The sequence below is a fragment of the Branchiostoma lanceolatum genome, chromosome 13 (assembly GCF_035083965.1).
Source record: "Branchiostoma lanceolatum isolate klBraLanc5 chromosome 13, klBraLanc5.hap2, whole genome shotgun sequence".
Classification (NCBI taxonomy): domain Eukaryota; kingdom Metazoa; phylum Chordata; class Leptocardii; order Amphioxiformes; family Branchiostomatidae; genus Branchiostoma; species Branchiostoma lanceolatum.
Genome location: NC_089734.1, coordinates 14,009,520 through 14,033,056, shown reverse-complemented (window position 1 = coordinate 14,033,056; position 23,537 = coordinate 14,009,520). Strand labels below are relative to the sequence as shown.

At 40.8% G+C, this 23,537-nt stretch overlaps 1 protein-coding gene across 1 annotated transcript; it reads right to left on the bottom strand.

Annotated features, from left to right (window-relative positions):
* Positions 1–860: 860 nt before the first annotated feature.
* On the bottom strand, positions 861–19,622 carry LOC136447328 (ATP-binding cassette sub-family B member 6-like). The gene is made up of 19 exons (XM_066446096.1): positions 19,070–19,622; positions 18,294–18,428; positions 17,566–17,761; positions 15,716–15,799; positions 15,226–15,328; positions 13,992–14,081; positions 13,378–13,499; positions 11,888–11,997; positions 10,758–10,823; positions 9,331–9,456; positions 9,119–9,195; positions 7,890–8,039; positions 7,056–7,218; positions 5,581–5,676; positions 4,599–4,677; positions 3,499–3,611; positions 2,678–2,772; positions 2,449–2,517; positions 861–1,723 (listed from the first exon to the last, which is right to left on the bottom strand). Exons 1-19 carry the CDS (start codon positions 19,580–19,582, stop codon positions 1,591–1,593), a joined length of 2,520 nt encoding a protein of 839 aa, XP_066302193.1. The 5' UTR covers positions 19,583–19,622; the 3' UTR covers positions 861–1,590.
* Between the last annotated feature and the right edge of the window lie 3,915 nt (positions 19,623–23,537).

Here is a 23,537-nt window from a genome sequence, read left to right as displayed (position 1 = left end):
ATTATATGACTTCTTCATATCCGTACAAGTCTTAAGTTTTCTTTGCCCAGCTGAAAATGCAGCATATGTACGTATAATGATTTTGCTCCCAGTTGTCAATCCCAAGTTTCAAGTCAATTCATTGATCATCAATCGATCGAGGTTGACAACTTCCGACGGTCATTTTAGTAAGTGACCAGTTGCAGCTCTATCACCAAATCCTTTTTAGAGACTCTGTTACAGATTCTGTTTCCAGATACTGTACATCTTAAAGTCTTTATTTTTTTAGCAGCTCCCAAGACAGTAGAATTTGTGAGATACCAAACAAACAACTTAACATCTTTCTTTAAGTTTTTTTTCTCACTTTAACCAATATAAAACTGGTACAACTTGACATTATACACCATTACAACAAATCTGTAGAACAACTTTCGTATGAATATCATTGAATGAATCTGTGAAAAACTTCATCAGGTTGGAAACTCACTGGATAACAAGGTTTTCTATTCACAACTAAGATCTATATCAACAGCCAACATTTTGGTGACTGACCTAAACTAGAGAAACAGCTGCACGGCTGTTACACTAGGATGCTAAGACGAGTTCATAACTACATAACATGGGAACAGCACTGGACAAACAAGGAACTCTACGCTGGTCTCTCAAAAGTGTCAGACAAGATACGGGCCAGACATTTAAGGTTTGCCGGACACTGCCCTAGAAACAGCAAGGAAATAGTCTCTGACTTAGTGCTATGGTCCCCAACACATGGGAGAAGAAGACAAGGAAGATCACGCCCTAACATACTTAGATGTGCTGAAAAGAGACACTAATATATACAAGCTGACGGCATGGGAAAAGCTATGCGGGACAGGAGCTTCTGGGCGGCCATTGTGGTTCGGGTGACAGACGGAGAATGGCAGCCGACATAAGTCAAGTCAAGTCTGTCACCTTCCTCAGGGCAATATTCTTGTATATATGAATGCCACAATACTTAAGGTTTGGGACCACATTGTTAGCAGTGACACCTAGCTACAGTGCAAAATAGAACCAGTGAGTATTGACTTATATGTCATACCTGGGCCGCAAAAACATTCGACACTGGTGTTCCGCATCGTATGATAATTTTCCGTATGACACAGGGTTCTACTTGTATCACACGGGCTTCCATAGAATATTTAGAATGTATTTTGAGTGCGCCTGTTGCACTGCTGTCAAAAATTTGAATGCTGGATTTGGAGGTTGGGATCGATGTTGTTAACATTTCTTTTGTTCGAGGACATAAAACTCTCTCAACTTCGGGCGCATTTTGCATCGAAATGTGTTTTTTTCGGGTGGGTATGACATAAATAAAATACATCCCCCTCGGTCCCAGCCCTCCCACGGATTGCATCGGCCTCTGGCCTTCGGGCGATACAACCCGCGGTCGGGCCAGTACCTTGGGCGATAGGGACTACACCGTATTGCATTTATATAGAAAGGTGACGGACGGTCACTGAAACGTTGGCTGTTGATCGCAATGTATATAGATCCTGGTTGTGAATAAATAATCTTGTAATCCATCATTGAATGAAGTTTACATATGAAACAAAAGGCTTAGCAGTTGAAGGGTTAATCGTCCTTATTCTTGTTTTCCTCGCTGTCGCCTTTCTCCGACCCGCTGGCGCTGTCGTCATCGGGGTTCAGGAGCTGCTGTTGCCACAGGTTGGCGTAAATCCCGCCAAAGTCGACCAACTCTTCATGTCTGGAACAATGCGAAGAGAAAGTCAACCCTCTTACATGTAGAGTCTAAAACTTAGTGGTAGCAGTGGTCATGTGGATAGGGTGCATGGTTGACACAGAATCTAGAGATGCTGGGTTCTAATCCCTAACTCTCAATAATAAGTCAAATTTGGGTTCTTTAACATGCAGTTAAACGCAACCCCGCTGCTTCACTATCTGGATCAAATTCCGTGGATCCTGGGGCCAGAGTTCGATCCTAGGGGTCAACTTGAGCTTGGACATGTTGTAAGGGATTGCATTGGTCATTTCGGATGGTGACGTAAAGCCGACAGCCCCGTGTATGAGGGAGCTTGAGGCATTAGCCTCAAGCGTCAAACCTCCGCACGTAAAAGAACCCAACATACTTATCGAGAAGAGTAGGGGTGACCCGGTGTGCTTGGCCAAAAATGCGAGCCGTAGCGAAGACGCATTGCACTACCAATGGCTACTTGAAAAAGCTTCAGGCTTCACCTCAATTGAGGATGACTGCTTTACCTTATGGTACATTTTGCTCATTTTGCTGCTGCTTATAATTAGTATGATTTACAGTGTGGTGGAAATATTTTTTTCTTTTTGAAATAGACAAAAACTGATCATCCATAGAATCAAATCAACACGGCCTAACAAAATAGAAATCAATGATTGTACATTGTACGCTTTGACAACTAATCTTCACATACACATACTGTTACAGAAGACAATACTCACCTTCCCCTTTCAACGATCTCTCCCTCATTTAACACCAGGATCTGGTCAGCATTAATGATAGTTGACAATCTGTAAAGGTAGAAAAAAAAATCAGCACACTCTTCATTATCACCGCACCATGAAATGCAAGTGTTCCAAACTTAAATAAATCTACAGTTCTGTTCAGACTTCTTTGCAAATACTACAAAATGAAGAAAGGAAGAAAATAGCCTTAGAATAGAAGTCTGACCTGTGTGCCACTACAATGGTGGTCCTGTTGTTACAGACCCTGTTCAGGGAAGCCTGGATGTTCCTCTCTGTCTGAGTGTCCAGTGCAGAGGTGGCCTGGAGAGAGGGAAGGAGAGAGAGATGAATGAATGAATGAAGGTGTTCTGTTCAGGGAAGCCTGGATGTTCCTCTCTGTCTGGGTGTCCAGTGCAGAGGTGGCCTGAAGAGAGAAGGAAGGAGAGATGATTGAATGAATGAACAAATGAATGAATGAAGGTGTTATGTTGTAAAACACTGTTGTCCTGTTGTTCAGGCATAATTTGTAGAAGTGGGAATAGTCCAGTGGTAAGTGACCCTGCCTCTGGACCAAGAGGTTGGGAGTTTGAATCCTACATGTGTAGTTGTTGTCGCTCACCCTACATGCAAGGTACTGGAAAGGGTCGCATTCCTTAGGACTGGACGTTAAGCCGTGGTCCACTGTTCATTGTGCTTGTCGAAATGAGCTAGGAGAATTTCCCTGGTACAAAGAATTTGTAAATACTGTACATACAAATGTATATAGCGTCTGTCTTCTCTGTCACGACTAGTGGAAGAGTAGCTTATCTGTTCATAGAGTTGATTTGAGTTAAACTGGGTCAAGATTCATTTTTACTTTAAATTTCTTTCAAAGTATAACAGCTACACATAAATCAACTATTAGATGAAGAAACTAACAGGTAAGAAACCAGATAACTATTAATTATCATGTGATTAGAAGTACAATATGGAAAAAAAGTTGTATCAATGTCATCAAAAGTTCTGATTCAAGTGGAAATGATGTTTTCATAGATTCTATTGTCTTACCTCATCCAGTAGTACAATTGAAGGTGCCTTGAGGATGGTTCTAGCGATGGCCACTCTCTGTTTCTCCCCTCCACTCAACTTCAACCCTCGCTCACCCACCATGGTCTCATACTCTGTACAACACAACGGGAAAATTATTCCAAGAAATCGTTCTTGTCAATGGGGCAAGCAAATTTTTCTTGTTGCATTTTTTCATGTATTGAGATTTGTTTTCTTATATTTCTTGCAGGAATTGAATTGGTTACTTCTATAGAATATTTTTTCTTGAAGACCTAATAAAAACTTTCTCACTTCAATTTCAAAATTCTAACTGCACGGAAATTGTTTCTTAGTTCCAACTTGAAGATTAATGTTCTACTACATGTATTCCCAAGACCTTAGGGGGCAGTGGGTTGTCATGTATTGTCATTGAATAATCCAAAAGCACAGTACTAGTATGTTGACGATTATTCCAACATTATTTATATATGCAATGCTAGCATATGCCAAAACTTGGCAAAAATCTGACATGGGAGATTCTTTATACACAACCAGGTATTTTGTATCCCCCCTCGTCTCGGTTCATCACAAGAAATCGGCAGTCACTGACCACATTGCCAGACACAACTGCGTCATTGACTGGGAGGGGGCCAAGGTCATCGACAGAGAGGATAACAGACGTACCCAGTGGATTAAGGAGGCCATCTGGATAAGGAAGACAACACCGGTGATGAACCGAGACGAGGGGGGATACAAACTTAGCCATATTTGGGACAGTGTTCTCACCGCAAAAGCGCCACCTACATCGGCTACTTATAGCGGTGAGAAGCAGTACTCCAGTCAGAAGCTCTGAAGGTGTCTGATACTAGACATCGAAACGTTAGCAGGTGAGATCAATACCTGGTTGTGTATAAAGAATCTCCCATATCCTATTTACTACCAACCTGATGAAATTATTTTCGAAAGGGTGGGCAAAAATCTGATTGCAAGAGAGGAAGTAGAAGCATACATGAAAAAGCAGTGAAAAATAAAATAAATGTAACCACTCTAGACTACTATCTTCCGTGTATGTCGATAAATCGATACACTTGAAAAGTAATCTGAGTCATTTTTGTACGTACGATCGGGAAATATCTGGATTTTGTCATGAATTTCGGCAGCCTCGGCAGCCTCTTCAACATCCTCGTCTTTGGAAGCCACCTGGCAAAACAAATTGAAAAATCTCAAGTGATTCAAAACCCTAACTGTTTCAGTTTAAAAAATTAACTTCCCACATCATGTTTGAACTTATTACCCTATGTCAAAAAATTTGTACATTTGAAAGAGCATACCTCTTCAAAATTTACAGTTTACGTTGTTTCCAATTGTGCATTATTTTTTTAAAAATTCCATATAACACTTCCCTACAAACCTTTTTGGCTGACAAAAAATGTGAGTAGGACACTAATAACTGTTGGATATCTAATGCCATGCGAAAGTACAAAACCCCAAAAGTAATGTGACTATGGTTTTTCTTATTTCCCGACATAAAAAATCTTTATCTTTAAAAATGAGAATGAAAAAACTGCCATAGCCTAAATGCACTTCACCCTTTCACCACAACCCTATTTAAAACCAGCAAAAAAAAAGGCAAAAGCACACACCCCATTTTCTTTATACAGCTGTCAAAAGAAATAAAAACATGAAAAAGTGTCACATAATTGATATTAGATGCATGTACTAGGTAAAAATTACAATCAATTCAGAATATGGAGGAACATAAAATGAATAAAAAAAAAGTTTTATTGAACTTTTAGTTAGTATCCCCATTTCTTTTCTTCTGATTATAATGTCAATTTCATGATGACTCTATACTGCATCATGTTTTTCTAATTCAGTGAATGAAAGTAGATAAATGAAATGCAGATGAAAATGTGAATCTAATTTCCTAGATTGTGATGATTGTGATGCATTCTGTTTCGTTTTACTATAATTACTGTAACAATAATGATTATTTCATCATAAACTATATATTTTATTCGCATGCTCACATCAGTTTTGGGGTTCCCAGAGGATGTCATCCATATAATCAAATCAACGTGGCCTGATTTTTAAAAAATGTACCTTTCCATATCTGATGTTCATCCTGATAGTGTCGTTGAACAGTACTGTGTCCTGAGGCACCACTCCGATGCTTCTGCGAAGAGAGTTCTGGGTCACCTGGACAAGTGGAGAAACAACAACATTCCTTTATTTTTATTTTTTATTTTTTGTTATTTTTTTTATTAATCAATTTGTAAGAGCCTGATGTTGCCATCGATTTACGATGAAAGGCGGCTCAATTGTTACTGTTACAGTAGCAGCATTTCTTCACCCTAGGTCAGAAATATCAATGCTCGAGACAAGTATTGACTTCACTGACCCATTAGGAGAAGCAGGGGTTACGAAGGCTGCTCGGGAAATTCCCTACCCCATTTAGGCTGGAATGTTTTTGGTCCACTCACACCGGGGCATGCCCCTGCTCTTTTTCGAAAGATGTGGTGGGTTCTTTTACGTGCTCAAGGTGTGACTCTCCTCAAACACGGGACCTCCATTTAACGTCCTATCCGAGGGATGTCCCTAACCCTAGAAGAGCTAGGTACTCATTTACACCTGAGTGAGGTGAGGAAAGCCGTGTCAACTTCCCAAGGGCACAACGTCTGGGCGGAAGTTCGGACATGTCTCTAGGCACAACTTGGGATTAGATCCCGGGTCCCATTGTTTGACAGCCGCGCGCTCTACACTTGCGCCACACGACGCCGCAAGTTATTCTATACAATGTATTCCCTTGATACTGATACAATGGATAACAACCCACTGCCCCTAGGTCGTGGGAATACATGTAGTATTCTTAATATAAGAACATTTATCTTGAAAGTAAGAAACAATTTCCGTGCAGTTAGAATTTTGAACTTGAAGTGAGAAAGCTTTTGCTCTTTAAGAACAATATTCTAGAAGTAACCAATCCAATTCCTGCAAGAAATACAAGAAAACAAATCTCAATACATAAGAAAAAATGCAACAAGAAAAATTTGCTTGCCCCATTGACAAGAACGATTTCTTGGACACAGAATAATTTTCTTCCTGGAAGATAAATTTTCTGCGTGGAAGAAAAACAAGAAAAAATTCCTTTTTCATTTTTGGTAGTGTAAGGTCACAATGACTACCTTAGCCTTTTAAACCTAATCACCATTGAAAGTGGGGTCGTGTGGCGTAACGGCAGGATTTCCGACTCAGAATCAAGGGGTTCCGGGTTCGAATCTCCTGCTGCTACCAATCTTATGCCTCTGGGAAAAAAGGCACTTAACACGATTTTCCCCACTCCACCCAAGTGTAAAAATCGGGTACATTATGTGTGGGGGTCACGACATCAGCAATAGCTGCCTGTGTCCCACGTGTATTGCACAGTTGCAATTCCAATAAATCCAAATCCAAATCCAATCCACCATTGTCCTTAACGGAAAAAGGACTCCAACAAGAACAAAGTAGTACCTTGAAGATGTTTATGAAGCACTATTATAAAAACAGTGTGCAAACTGTAGTTTTCTTTCATAATGTACCTTGGATATGTCTTGTCCATCGATGCAGATGGATCCTCCCATGACGTCGTAGAACCTGAAGAGGAGCCGGATGATGGTGGACTTGCCGCTGCCCGTCGGACCCACCAGCGCGACCGTCTGACCCGGCTGGACCGTGAACGAGATGTCCTTCAGGATGTTTCTCCTGGAGATGACAGAGATACATGCACAGATTAGAAGTATAGAAAGATGTTGTCTAAAGAAGCTTTAAAAACATGCCTGCAGTTCAAGAGAACGATGCTAGGGTGCCTCCCCCATTCATCTATCCATCCGTCCCGTAGCATTTGGCCCTGACCACCTCAAAAAAAAATTGTGACAAAAGCTTTGTCTAAGACATGATGTCATTCTGGTTGTTTCTCTTCGAGATAACAGACAGACATGCACATAATATTATAAATATAGATTTTGTATACTTAAGGAAGTATCAAGACATCTCTGCAGTTCCAAAAAAGATGCTAGGGGGCCCAAACTTAATATGTCCTTCCGTCCCGAGCACAAAAGCTACATTATCTTCTACTAGAAGATTGCAACCACAGCATTGTCCTAGACTGGAGATTCATGAATCAGAAGTCCTGCTGCAGTATGTAGGAAAGCCGCCAGGTGGCCCAAAACAAAAGTGAATCCGAATTCATTACTTTGAAGTGAAAGACCTACATGTACATGTAATGGCATAACCATAATCCATAGCTTTTCGAGTTTAACTGCTAACTTTACAACATAGACAAACAAACAGTTACAAACAAACACCACTACGATCAAATGCTACCAAAACATTCAAGCAAAAATGACAGTCATTGAGGGTATGACATAACTTACTCAGGCTGGTAGTAGAAGGAAACGTTCTTGAACTCGATGCGACCTTTACTGACGACGAGCGGCCGGGCCCCCGGGATGTCCTTGACCTCCTGTTTCTCCTTCAGGAGGTCAAACATGTTCTCCATGTCGATAAACGCAGCCTGGATCATCCTGAGAGAACAGATGGAACAAAATACATTTATTACCTTCGCCAAAAAGGTTATATTTCGCGCAGCGTTCGTGTGTGTGTCCGTCCGTCTGTAAACAGTATAACTCGAGAAAGACCAGATGGATTGTCTTCATATTTGGTATGTGGGTCTAAGGTCTTCTTGAGACTTCGAAATGATTAGATTTGGGCCCCCTAGTGGCTTGCTATGGTACTGCAGCGGAACTTCCAGGTTTGATATTGCGTGCTCTGGACATCCTACATTTGTATGGTCCTGATTTTTAAATGGTAGATAGCTCTTGGGCCCTGGAGAGTACGTTGTGTAGATTTAGGTCCCTTAGTTTTGTATATTTCTGTTCTATTCTCTCAAACACTCTTAACCTTCGCCCTGCTGCCTAACTCTGTAACAAATAGGGAATTGGGTGCCATACAGTATTACTTCTTCTTTCTGTGATGTCCATCTGCGGAGAAATCGGCAAATTATTGACATGTAAAGGGTCAAAGCAGACTGTAAGGTTTGGACCATCGCACAACAGGGCATGCCCCTAGTCTTTTTCGAAAGGTGTGGTCGTGGGTTCTTTAACGTGCGTGGGGTATGGCTTTCTCCAAACACGGGACCTCCATCTAACATCCCTAACATAGGCTAGGTATGCTCATTTTCACCTGAACAAAGTGAGGAAAGTCGTGTAAAGTGCCATTCCCAAGGGCACAAGATTGGTGACACGACCGGATTTGAACCCGGGACCGGTTCTGGGCCAAACACGTTGCTGTTACGCCACGCGACCCCATGCCATACTTCAGAGTGCTAAAGGTTAAACTTTATTAAAGTTTGTCGCCTGCATGGAGGTAAATTGTATGGAGCTTAAAATATTTTTTGCTTAATGTATTGTTGGTTAATGTGCTCAAGGTAAGACTTCTGTCAATAGAGTTTGCTAATTTTCCCATTGCCAAATCGCACCAAAATGTTGTGTGATATTCCTCTTGGACATCCCTCTTAGTACAAAGAATTGAGTTCTAGATCTGTTCTGGATCTATTGGGAAAATGTATGATTTCCTTGCCTGAGGACTTGACATCTTGACTCACCTGTAGTAAGTGCCGAAGAAGTTGAGCGGTGCATACAGCTGGATGATGTAGGTGGAAAACAGGACATAATCTCCAACCTAGGAAATTAATGGGAAACAATTTTTACAAAATATAAAAAAAGAAAATGTAACTTTGAAGCTTCTCTCTTTCTCTATATCTATCCAATTTAATGTCTCTTATTCCCCATTACATGAGGGTAGTTTGAAACCTACCTTCAGAGTCTTGTCCGACACGTAGCTGGCACACAACAGGGACCCCGCTATCAGCCCGACGGTGATGACCACGTTCTGTGCGTTGTTCAACACACTCAGCGACGCGTTGCTTTTCCACTCTTCCAGCTACACATGTTGGGGAATAAGACCAACATGAGGATTTAATTGAAATTTTACAGGGCCCATCTTTACTAAAGGTTTGAGATTGTAAAGGCACCATTCTCTCTCTATCTCTTTATCCATTTTAACGTCTTTTCTGAGCCCCAGGACTCGTCATCAAGTGCAAGTCTTTTTGTAGGAAGAGTAGATGCTGAATTTTTTCCCATTGTATATGGATCTCATGTGAACCTTCTGTACATGTATATTCTGTATAATAAAATTATGTTATTTTCCTGTGTTTTGTAGTTTTGTGGAATTTATGTTACTAGGAGTCACAGGAAGAATACATGCAGCTGCAAAGTAAATTGTTAAAAGCTAATTGTGGATCTGAATAAATTCAAACTCAAACAAGCTAACGTAAGGTAACCAGTTAAGGTCCAATTTATTCAAAACGTATTTATCTTAAAACCGCGCGGACAGAGCCAAATTTCAAACCCATGGGCAGAAATATCAGCTCTTCTAAAAAGAAAATGCATGGTCTGTAAGTTTTTTCTCCGCCTGTTTAACGCCGTGCGAGCATGTATTTATACTGAGGTATATGATGAAGAATTGTGCTAGGGTAACCCATTATCGTCCACTTCTGAATCTTTTCCCTTCTAGCGCTATGCTTGAAGAACATAGACCAGAAAAAAATGCACAGTAACTGTCTAAAGTAGTCTGCAGACTAATGATAGTAAAATCACTATGTCTGTCCGGCCACTTGCTTAACGCGATGGAAAAAAACAATGTTTGTCTGTAAATTTCCCCCCACATGCCCGGCACGTGGCGTTCACGTGGTAAACTCATGGCCATTATGTTTTGCTGTGCAAAAATTAAAGAAATGGCTAAGGATCATACTTATGATGTTCTTTATTGCTCATGAGAACAGGCTTTGGCATAATACACCACGGCATGTGGACATGAGCCAAACCGGACGTAAATAGGTTCTGCACGTAAATAGGTCATACTACGTTACCTGCATATGAAATAACACGGAAATCTATCGTTCCTATGTTCAGTTATTCTCCGTAGAAGATTTTGACAAAAACGCCAATGCAGTTTCAGTGTCACATACCAGGGGGCCCAAAATCAACCTTGACCTTTGTTTAACCAACACCTGCCCACATACCAAATATCTTTACAATCCATCCAGACGTTCTTGAGTTATGCTGACTACAGCCATCCGGACACACACGCAAACAGACACGCTCAAAACAATATCTCCATTTTTCATGGAGATAACTACTGCAACAGTAATCTAAAAGCACTGTTCTGTAAGTTCGACTCACCTGATAATCCTTTATAAACTCGTGAAACCTGTTCACTTCATAGTCTTCTGCGCCATAGTACTTAACCTGAAATACAGAAGAAACAAAAAATTCAAGAATCCTCTGATTAAGTACTACAATTATTATGATAACAATAATAATGGTTTATTGGTCAGAAATTACCAGTGCAATGACAGTCAGTGCTGAATTGCTGCAGGGTTTACAATCACATAAAACACAACAGATACATATTTGCTCCACAATTGCACTTGGTGGAACTGTCGCAAGGGTCTGGGCGGCTGCCATTCGGCGCCAGCAGGTGACCTCAGCACGACCTTCCCTAACCAAAGTCAGGTACCCATTCACACCTGGGTGGAGTGAGGAAAGTCGTGTAAAGTGCCTTTCCCAAGGGCACAACAAAGGGGCATAGCAATGGTTTCGAACCCGGGACCTCTCGGTTCTGGGCGAAACACCCTACCGATTGCGCCACACAATTGGGTACTATAATTGCTCCTTCTACGATCAAGAAAGAAAGGAGCTGTTTAAAGAGGCCACCAAATTCTATCCAAATTTCTCCATGTTTACAGACAAAAAGAAAACTACTCTCCTCTTAACATCACAAAACCCACACATTACAGAAAAAGTGAGATCATTCGTCTTCCACTGTCTCGGAAAAAAGAAGTCAAACTCAATAGTCACATGTTATATTGTTAACCAATTGTCTGTCGTGTCCGTCCTTTCATGTACCTGCTATTAGCCTATTTGCAATAAACTCTCATCTAATATTTTCCTTAGTATTTCAGACTAAAATAAGGTCCAATAAGATGTATAATCATACGTACCATTCATGCAAACATTTTTATTCATTCATAATGTTTTGACTTTACTACAAACAACTTAAAAACATAGCCATAGTTTTTAAATAATCTCCAGAAAACAATTATACTTATTATAATGAAATTCATGCTTCCTTTATTTTACAAAATCCTTAAAAATCTATCTATACCTTTTTGAATTTTATTACTAGTTCAAACAACTGTGCTTAACACATACAAATGTTTATCATAATTGTACAAAACAAAGTCATGTAGATATCAACTTGCCCCAATTAGTGATTATGATATAGTTTAAATATAAACGAAAAAACACACCGTTTCAAAGTTGAGGAGAGAGTCCACTGCCTTTTGCTTCATGGCGTTTTCCTGGATATTCATCTTTCTGCGGTACTTAGTTCTCCATTCCGTCACCCAGATTGTCAATCCTGTAAAATGAATTTATCAGTTTTTAAAAAAAGTCGCAAGAAAAACAACCCTCCGTCAAAATGGTCACACCCAACATTAGCGACCCCAAAAAACACCCTTCCCAATCAAATGGTAACATCCAACATGGCGGCCCTCATCCTTGCAGCAAAAACAGAACAGGCGTTACTATCGCAAACCTGTAGTGCCGCATACCTTTGCCTAAAATGTTCAGGTTCAGGTCCGGATTTAGTTTCAGGTTCAGGTCCGGACTTCTAGGTCTGGACCTGAACCCATGGCATATGTGTGCTAAAATAATTTTTTTCCTGTTCCATGTAAAATTGCATACTGGCATGGATTTTAAATGCAATTTGAAAACTATACAATAATGCAAAATCATATACCAGCATAAATGTATATCAGTAGTAAACACAAATTTTAAAGTTCAGTAATGTTATAAACACAAAAACAGCAATGTTTTCATATTTTTCCAGTGCAAATTTCATAGTCTAAGGAAGGTTTTAGATGATTTAGAACAAAAAGGAGATTAATATGTGAGTCCAGACTTGTTTCCAGACATTTTAGTTTTTTTCTTACTTGAACCTAAAGGTTAGGTCCAGTTTGGTTCAGGTCGAGGGTTTAGCTATGCAGCACTAATTGTACATTTAGCAGAGACTTTTTCTTTTGCTGGTAGTACTAAATAAATATCAAGACAGCATCACAACAAAACTAAGTCGCTAGGGGGCCCAAAATCTAATCATTTTGAAGTCTCATCAAGACCTATATATCCATATACCAAATATGAAGACAATCCACCTAGACCTTCTAGAATTATTGTGTCAACAGGCAGAAGGACACACAGTACACACATTGTCAAACAAATGCTGCTGAAAACATAGCCTCCATTTTTCATGGAGGTAAAAAAGGACGTGTTGATTTGATTATATGAATGACATCAACCGGGAATCCAAAAACAGATGCGAGTGTGTGAATAAAAAAAAAGTTTGGCCCAAAAAAAGTTGCCTTCATTATGAAATCTGAGTGTTCAGGAAGGTTGAACAAACATATAAACACACAAAGAATGGTATTACCGAAAAATAGACTCTTCATTTTTGTTCACATTATCTTCTTCCTTGACTTACAGTTTGGAATTGGCATTCTACGACATTAGGGTCCGTTTTCTGATCTTTTTGGGGTGCAATTTATGGCACATATTTTCTCATTTTGCTTCTGCTTTGTACGATCTACGGTATGGTCAATTTTTTTATTTTTTGGGTAACAGATGAAAATTGATGCGCACACGGATGTCAACCATACATGTATACATATAATCAAATCAACATGGCTTATACATTTGTAAGAAAGACTGGATACCTGATAGTGAATGATCTTTTCATACTTACCCAAGTACAATACCATACAGCAGAAGACAATGATACCAAAGTAGATGTTGAAAGCTCCAGTAAAGTAGATGATAGCGATGATGATGTCCACAATAGTAGGTGCAATGCTGAATAGGATATAACTGGAAAAACACAACAAACACTTTATGAATACTGTAAATGCATTTATATAAGTTTGCATGGTTTCTATTCCGCGCTAAGAAGAAAATGAGTGTGTTCACGGTGGTTTCAAGTTTGCGAGAGCGCTATAGTCACATACTGCTACATTTTGTACAGTATTGGACAAAAATATTAATGTTCGCGTGGTTTTGAGTTCGTGGGAAACGGTCGCCGCGAAAACCGCGAACATAAAACCACTGCAAACATTTCTGCATTTACAGTATCATATGCAGTATCAAAATCTTTTAAAATGCAAATACCGTCACAGATAATCTTCCATTTTGAATAGAACAAATAATCATGAGGTCTAAGACAATTTGAAACTTGTAAAAAGACTTTGAAATTCCTAATTCATAATAAATGTTAATTACGACATTCTTAACAGTATAACTTTGGAGATATCCTTTCATATTACAGAAAACTCCTCCCCAAAGCAGTAATGACCGGTCCCTTACTTCAGCAGGTTGTTGACACTCTGTGTCCCCCTGTCCATGACTCGCAGAACCTCCCCTGTTTTCCTTGTCAGATGCCACCTCAGAGACAACCTGGCAAGTGTACACAAAACAGTTTTTACAGGTTTGCGTAGCAAAACCTTTGTTGGATCCGTTGGCATGTGTGGTGGCCGCCATCTTGAATTGTGACATCACAGGGTTGCCATACCATTTTATTGGGAGGGGTGTTTTTGGGGGTCTCTCTATTTTTAACAAATCGTCACACAACTATGATGACACATTCAACTCAAATAAAAAGGAAAATTCAATACCAATTCATATTTATTAAAGATAGAATCACTGTGAAGATGAAATTGTAAACATCAGTGTATATTTGAACAAAATTAATGGATGGATATATGGATTTCATAATTCATAATGCTTCGGTCACAATTGGAAAAAGGGGCATCGTTGGGTAGTAGTTTAAGGGCTGTTTTTTTCACTTTTGGGTGTGACCCCTACATGGTTCCGTAGGACAACCTGCGGCTATTAGGCTATTTTTGGCATGGAAATTTTTTTACTTGGAGTTAAACAACCCGGAACACGGGCACATGGCTGTTTACAATACTTGTTTTCCAGGCTGTCATAACATACAACGTCTTGTATCTACTTGAGATATCCTTTCCTTTCTTTGTATACCGGGCACTTGTGCAAGTTGTAATTTACACATACGCAACTAGTGCTGTGTACCTAAACCCATGTTCAGGTTCAGGTCCGGATTTAGATCCGGAGGACTTTTAAGTCTGGACCTGAATCCATGGAATATGTGTGTTAAATTTTTTTTCCTGTTACACATTTTTTCATGTAAAATTTTATATTGGCATATATTTTACATGCAATTTGAAAACTACATGCGAAATTATATACAGTCAGTAGTAAACACAAAAGCTCAGTTATAAACACAAAACTGCAATGTTTTCATATTTTTCCAGTACAAAGTTCACGATCTAAGGAAGATTTAATATGGTTTAAAACAAAAAGGAGAGTATAAGTGAGAGATTTTTTTTGTCAAGTCCGGACTTGTTTCCAGACGTTTAGGTTCTTTGGGGCTTGAACCTAAACGTCAGGTCTAGTCCGGATCAGGTCTGGGGTTTTGGCACGCTGCACGATACGCAACTGCCAATAATCTAATAGATACTTTTGTATGAGGCTGGGAAGTAAGAAGAGGTATCGACAGAATTTGATAAGTATTACTGACTGGTGTAGATGTTTGAAGAGTCGGACAGACATGGTACGGTTGGTGTACTGTTGAACCAGGATCCATAGAAAAGAGCGAAGTCCGTTCAGAAGACCAGCAGTACCTGGAAGAGTCAACATTATTGAACAGTCAACATTTGTGAGCAATGATGCACCAAACTCTACATAAAATAGGAACATTTCACATATAGTTTCATTTTGTGCAGAACCAATAAAATTTAACCTGTGGACAGTCTGAAGCATTGATGAAAAATCAGTGAGAGTACTTTTTGCTACATGCTAGGGCCAGAGAAAAACATGACAGGCAATAAAACGTATTGCCATGGCGACGATTCAGTGGCTATATGTAAGTGGTGTTTATGATTAACATTTTTAAGCTATGTTTTGACACATTGCAACATGGTTGAGGCTTCAGTTCTAGGCTCTACCTTAAACTGTATGACACTCAGGCTAGCAGGACAAGGGTTAGCAGTAAAATGGTTGATCCTTACCTGCCCCTCCTCCTTGAAGAAACTTCCAGAACGTGTACAGCAGGATGTCATCCCAGGGAAACTCTGACTTGGTGAGACGGTTCACTGTGGGCACAAAATGTTTTACAAAATGTATCAAGGAAGCAATACAGAGGAAAATATCTACTCCAGTCATGATAAGGGGTGGATACCAATTCGCTGGACCTGATTCGGACCTTTATAACATCCAAGAACCGAGTCCAAAAAACCTGAAAGCCAAAAACCTGAGTAAAAAAAAACCTGAACCTGATAATATATTTTTCTATTTTGTTTGATAAGTGTTTTGAGTCTCCCCTCTGACAAAAAAGGTATTTAAAATAAGTGCAACATTCAAATATCAAACACTGGGTTGTCTTGAAAGTCTTCTCACCAAGAAAGGTTTATAGTTATACGTGTCAGTATCAATTCTCTATGCTTAATATTGGTCTTATAAAACAAAACATCAACTGGACAGGATCAGGTCCAGGTTCAGATCCGGACCTGAACCTAAATCTCTGGACCTAAACTTGGACTTGGACCTTATTAAGCCAAACCTGTATCCACCCCTAGTCATGATACAAGCTTAGTCATATTGATTGATGAAGTGGCATCGTGTGGCACAATCAGTAGGGTGTTTCGCCTGAGAGGTCGCGGGTTAGAAACCCAGATATGCCTCGATGTTGTGCCCTTGGGAAATGCACTTTACACGACTTTCCTCACTCCACACAGGTGTGAATGGGTACCTGACTTCGGTTGGGAAGGTATTATTGAGGTCACCTGCTGGTGCTCAATAGCAGCCACCTAGACCCTTGCAACAGTTCAACAAAGTGCAAGTGTGGAGTAAATAAAAATGTATCTGTTGTGTATTATGTGATTGTAAACCCTGCAGCAATTCAGCACTGGCTGCCATTGCACGGGTAATTTCTGCCCAATAAACCATTATTATTCATCATGAAGGTTTAAGACATCCAGGTAATGAGATACGCAAGGTAATAATTACTGGACTTTATCCAGTAAGTAAGGTAAAGCAGTCATCCTTAATTGAGGTGAAGCATGATGCTTTTTCTAAGTATCTGGTGGTAGTGCAATGCGGCTTCACTGAGGCTTGGGTTTTTTTGGCCAAGCACACTGGGTCACCCCTACTCTTCTCAGTAAGTGTGTTGGGTTATTTTACGTGCAGAGGTTAGATGCTTGAGGCTTATGTCTGAAGCTCTCTCATATACAAAGCTGCTGGCTTTATGTCATCCGAAATGACGAATGCAATCCCTTACAACATGTTCAAGCTGGGTCCAACCATAGGATCACACTCTGGCCTACGGATCCACAGAATTTGATCTACATGTATATGGCGAAGTTACATTTATGATTTGTGCCACGGGGACATGGGTTGCTTGAGTAACTGTTACCTTGCGTAAAGTCTCAATTTATTATCATTGGGTAAGGCTGACTACTCTCTCTTCGCAGCCAGGGGCTGAATTGTGAGGAGCGCACAATTGGCCGGGCTAGATCACAAGAGTCTGGAGCGGCTGCCATTTGGTGTTAACTCAGGTGACCTCAATACGACAATTGCCCATGTGTGGCCATAGGACTGTAGGTTTTGAACCACTCACACAGGGAAGGACCCCTACTCTTGCTTGAGGTATGGCTTTAACATCCTATCCAAATGGAAGTCCCTAACCGTAGCTATAGGTATTATTACACCTGAACGAAGTGAGGAAAGTCGTGTTAAGTGCCTTTCCCAAGGGCACAACATCAGGGTTTCGAACCCGGGACCTCTCGGTTGTGGGCGAAACACCCTATCGATTGCGCCACACGATGCCACAATGATTTTCTTGAGCACTCAACGAACTTACCAATAATCTTGTAGTAGATGGGAACCAGCACGTTGATGCCCCTTCCCGCGGCGAGGAGAAGGAAACAGAACACGACACGCAGCTGTAGCGCCAGGCTTCCCTTCGGCCACATGTACGGCCACAGCAGCTTACACTTCCGCAGGAACCCACGGAACGTCGAGCCTTCTGACTCCGATGTAAGCTCGTCCAACAATGGCTGAAAGAATCAATAACAAAGTCAAAACAGAAAAGAACACAGGGTCAAGCTTTGGCCACATGTATGGACACAGTAGCTTACATGGACATTTCCGTAGGAACCCGGGAAACGTTGTGCCTTCCGACTCCGATGTAAGCTCTTCTAATAATGGCTGGGAGGAACAATAAGAAATGAAATGAAATAAAGTCAAAACAGAACACAATACACTAGGAGCCAGATGTCCTTTCAGCCACATGTAGAGTCAGTTCCGTACATGGCGGCTATAGGACCCATCCCTCCATCTATCCCGGGATGGATATTTGCTTGTTGGAAGGGAAAATTCACTCATCCATAAAAAAAAACTGTAATTCATGACATGACAAAGAAATTGTGTTAATTGAAGCAGACCAGCACCCTGATTGGAGTCTGTGTCCAAGACCCTATCAGGATCTCAAGCATTAGGATCGGTGATTCTGCCAAACTTATACAAAAACACACACACACACACTCACACATTTAAAACAATACCTCACAACGGTAATAGATGACTTACCTCCGCCTGCTCCACATCCCTGTCCTCATTGATGATATTCATGTAGGGTTTGTCAGGCCGGCCAGGTGCACACAGGCCCAGCAGGAACAGCAGTAGGGTGCAGCTGTAACGCACAACCCAGGTGCCAAACTCCACCTGAAACACAAAGTGAATACAGCTGTAATGTAAAACCCAGGGGCCATTTAACTCAACTTGAAACACAATGAAGCGATACAGCTGTAACATACAAACCAGGTGCAAAACTCCACCTGAAACACAATGTGTTGCAGCTGTAACATAAAACCCAGGTGCCATTTAACTCCACCCGAAACACAAAGTGTTGCAGCTGTAACGTAAGAACCCAGGTGCCAAACTCCACCTGAAATACAACAAAGTGTTACAGCTGTAATGCAAAACCCTGGTGCCAAACTCCACCTGAAACACAATGAAGTGTTGCAGCTGTAATGCAAAACCCTGGTGCAAAAATCCACCTGAAACACGATGAAGTGTTGCAGCTGTAATGCAAAACACTGGTGCAAAAATCCACCTGAAACACAATGAAGTGTTGCAGCTGTAATACAAAACCCAGGTGTCACACTCCACCTGAAACACAATGAAGTGTTAGCAGCTGTAACATACAACCCAGGTACCAAACTCCGGGATTCGAACTCCTGAAATCTAGATATACAGAGGCAGGGTCATGAACGAGCCTGCATAAACCCTTCAGATTTGGGCAGTTTACCAGTAATGCAAAATAAACAAAGAATTTGGATTCTTACTTTGAAATGTACACCTACCTTCTGGTCAACGGTGCGTATCTTCCACCACCATTGTTTGCTGTTCCACGACACCAGGGCCAGGTTTTCCAACAGAAACGCCAGCGCCCAGAAAAGCAGCAAGACCGCGCCGTGCCCTCGCGTCGTCCGCATCAAGATCTCCCGCTTTCTCTCAGCACCCATCAGAATCATCGCCATCCACCACGACACCGCGTACAAGCACGTGTAGAGGATCATGTATCCGTAGAACGCCTTCGCTCCGAGAGTCACGTGTAAGACTAACCGAACGATCGCTTGAACAACAAGCAGCACGTGCATAGCGATCTGTATCTTGTAGAGGGCGCTTTTGGGGACGAACTTGGGTTCTATGACGGTCGAATACTTCATGAGGACGAGACCCTGTATTCCTCCGCAAATCAGGATAAATCCTTGTAGAACCGCGGGGATCAAGGTCTCCGCGAAACACACGGATAGACCCTGGTCCACCCATACTGGAGTTAGGGTACTGTTGGGGCTGCAATATGTCGGCAGCATGGTGGAACATCTACTGGCTGTCCTCAGGAGTTGTAGGCCTGTTTGGAGCATAAAAGGAGACATGTTGAATATTCAAGTTTTAAGACAGAAGCATTTGGCGGTCTACAATCAAATCTCCGAAATAAATCTCCGAAGTATCCAGTTGTAGAGTTTGAATTTCTCCTTATACAGTAGAATCCGCTTAACTACACCACGCATTGGCAGCGTTTTTGGTGCAATTATCCGGCTGGTGCAATTATGCGAAATGCCCAGCTGGACCGTACCACCATGGGCGGGGGGTGTATTGTTAGTCAGAAACACTAGCACAAAGAAAATAGACGAAATTATGCAGTTATTAACTTTATTTACGTATTCAAGGACATGTACTGTACAAAAATCTTGTAAAGTTTACCACGATACTGTACAGATTAAACTTAAAATTTTTTTGCTTCCTCACAGATGTTTAAATCAGTAGCTACACGTAACGTTACATGGGAGGCATTCTGAAACATCGTCATGGGATAACAGTTTCTGTGTTACATTACGTAGAGTACAGTTGTCGATTTACGTACATCATGTACCGCAATGAAACTAGAAATTCAAACTAAAACTTGGTTACTGCAGCTGATTACGGTTCAGCCCAGTGTAGTTCCCCCGTCTCATGTCTGGACAGATTTGACTGTCGGCACCATGGTAGTGAATTGTACAGTGTATCTAGTGGGCAGATATGGTTAGATGACTCAGATCAAGGACAGATCATTCTCCTTATACAGTAGCAGAGCCTAACCCGCGTATACCTCGTTCCGGTGAATGCAGGAAGTTTCTAGGACGCGGATTCAGCCAGATGATCACGTTAGCACCGCACCGCCAAAAGCGACTGTTATGTCCGCCTACACGTCTGTAGCCCTTGCCGAGCCTCTATTGTTTCCGACTAGATGTAACGTTACATAAAGACGCCGGTCTTTTATTATCGGCAGCAGTATGTAGCGCTGCCGCAAACCTCAAACCACCGACAACACCCCATGCCATCCTTAACGCGAAATCAAATCCATGCGAACTTGAATGCATTCACAGTAATAAGACAGTAGTACAGGTAGAGACCAATCTTAATTATTGAGTACAGCATGCTGTCTGCCAAAGCGCAATGCCGCCTTTGGTAGGCGTGCGTCTCTTGATGGTGCCGACACGCCCTGGACCCGCCCGGGACCTCCCATATGATTCCAATCAACGTGACTGTCAATATAATGGAGACCGCCTTCGTTTGTAACTCAAAAATAGTTTTAAACATATTGGCGGTATTGCGCCTTTACACCGGCAGGTGTACCGCGTTTGCCGATTTTTAGCGCACCTTTTTAGTTAACTTGTCGAGGATTTTGGAAAAAAACTTGGTGCAGTTATCCGAAATTGGTGACAATGCGCGGTGCAGTTATGCCGAGTCACTAACAATGCAGTGAATGGGAACCGGTTTGGGATTTTGGGATTTGGTGCAATTAAACGGAAGGTGCGTTTATCCGAGGTGCAATTAAGTGGCTTCTACTGTATATTGTTTACCTGGATGTCTTAAACCTTCACAAACGTACAATCACTGACTAGACATCTACATGTACGTGTACATGTACGTGCAAGTAAAACCCAGACAGGGAACAACAGACAGTACCAGACAATAACTTAATGAATGAGTGTTTGAGCGAGTTCAATGCAATAGTACTGGCATGGTATCTACACTGCATCAAATTTCTGATCAGGCAATGCTTCCATACTAGTACCAAAATACATGTTCTAGGGAAGTATTAGTATTACTTATCTACTAGTAGTTATTAGTTACCCATATTTCATACAAAATGTACATGTTTTGTTGGGGCATAGCTATAGGCACTAATTCTACACAAATTCTTGGGTACTTATAGTAGTTAGGATCAAAAAAAGCAAAATATAATTATGATGTTACAGTTAAACACAGACTCTGAACAATGGCTGAATACTGGCTAAATGTTGTAAAAACTAAAATTACCATTCTTGTGTCCTCCCTGCTATACATACCTCACTTGTCTTTTGCCTCACTGTTCTAGTAACATTACATATTATGTTACATGTTTATTCAATTTGGTATTTTTCCCACAGTTAGGGATGATCCAACTGGGACAGTATGGGAGGGGTGTGAAAATACAAAAGAGAAATATCAAAAGAATTTAAACGATGCTTAAAGAAAATAAAACTATGGGAGAGTCTAGACAAAATAAGATAACATTTAAAGACATGGTAACAAAAAGCATAACTATACAGAAAAACGAACTTTCCGGTTAAGTTTACTCCTTGAATAAAGCATTTATTCTTTAACCCCCCATCCCCATTATAGTTTCTGGTCTGTCGTTTATGTTGGAGATATTCCAAAGTGGGACTGTTTGTATAATCTGATTATCTTGTCTTAGTTCCCATCATCCCATGATATTGTTGATGATCCTTCCAATACGGTACGCTTAGGTACACAGACTGTTAGGTTTGATCCACACCGAGAAGAACCCCCATTCTTATTCTGTAGTAGTAAGTGTGGTGGGTTCTTTAACATACACATGTGTCAGGGTCTCCTCAAAGCTAAGTTACTCATTTTGACCTAAGGGGTGTGAGGAAATTCAACGGTTAATGTGCTTTTCCCAGGGGCATAACATCGGGGCATGCCAGGGGATGTGAACCCAGGGCCTCTGGGCCAAACAGTGACTCAGCAAATGAGACAGGTGCAACTTAACATCATTTAAGCCTAACCAGGAAAACATCATCATGACCAATAGATGTTTCTGGTACATGTACAGGGCTCGAAATTCAGTTTTGGGAATAGGTGCACTGGTGCACCCAACCTAAAAAATTGGGTGCACCAAAAAAATTTTGGGTGCACCGCATAAAATAGAATGTAACTATTGTAAGCAAAACCTAATGACAAACCTTACTGTTCCTCTTCATGCGTTTGGCACGCGATCTCGGCACACAGTTTTGAAGCTTTCAAAATCGAAATTAACTCAAATTCTAACATCAAAATCTTAAACAAGTACTACAACAAAGATTTTATTATTTTCTTACACTTAGATGTCAAGAATATGCTGTCTACTAGTGTGCAGTGATACCTTTACACATAAAACCGTACAAAAATATTTGGGTGCACCAGTGCACCCACAGTAAAAAATTAGTTGCACAGTTCCAAAATTGGGTGCACTGGGTGCACATGCACCCAGTATTTCGAGCCCTGATGTAGATATAATTTATGAAACATTCAGAGCATATGCACTTGAAAATTTCAAAAATATTATATTTTGGTGTGATATTATAGAAGGTCAACAATTTTATGCAAATAAAGACGATCGTTGAGGGATCTATCAATTGTCATTTCATCATTATAAACTATAAAGATCATATGTATAACGTTGTATCAGAAATTAAAATCACACAAGGAAAAGTCTACAGAGTAAGAAAATATGGACAATATATATACTAAAATCAGCTGTACCTTGGGCTGTTCCAAAAAATAAAGGAGAATGGGGGGCGGAAGAGGTTGGAATGGACAGGGGGGTTGGGTAAAAAAAAATCTGGAATGGACAACCTACAATATCTTGTTTCAAAAATTGACAACAACATTATCATGATTCTTTTACAACTGTATAGGTTGTAAACTCTCTTGTCTTGCTAAAAAGCGTCTTAATCTTTGAACTTGAAATGTTGACAAACTTGAGCGCTGATAGAAATCAATTTGTTTACCATTCCGTACCTTGCTGCGGATGTCTGACGTTTCAAAGGCCTATATGGCTCAAAATTTCAGACCCACACTTTTGTCGATCACATCGTGAAATTATTAATCAATGACACTGCACAGACAGGTTTAGAACGTACCTTATTGTGACTGCCAGGTTGCCACTGTGTGTACAGAACCAACGTCCTGTACTGTCTTCAGGTCTGCAGCGAGCTCAGAAGTGCTAACTCATCCTTTTAC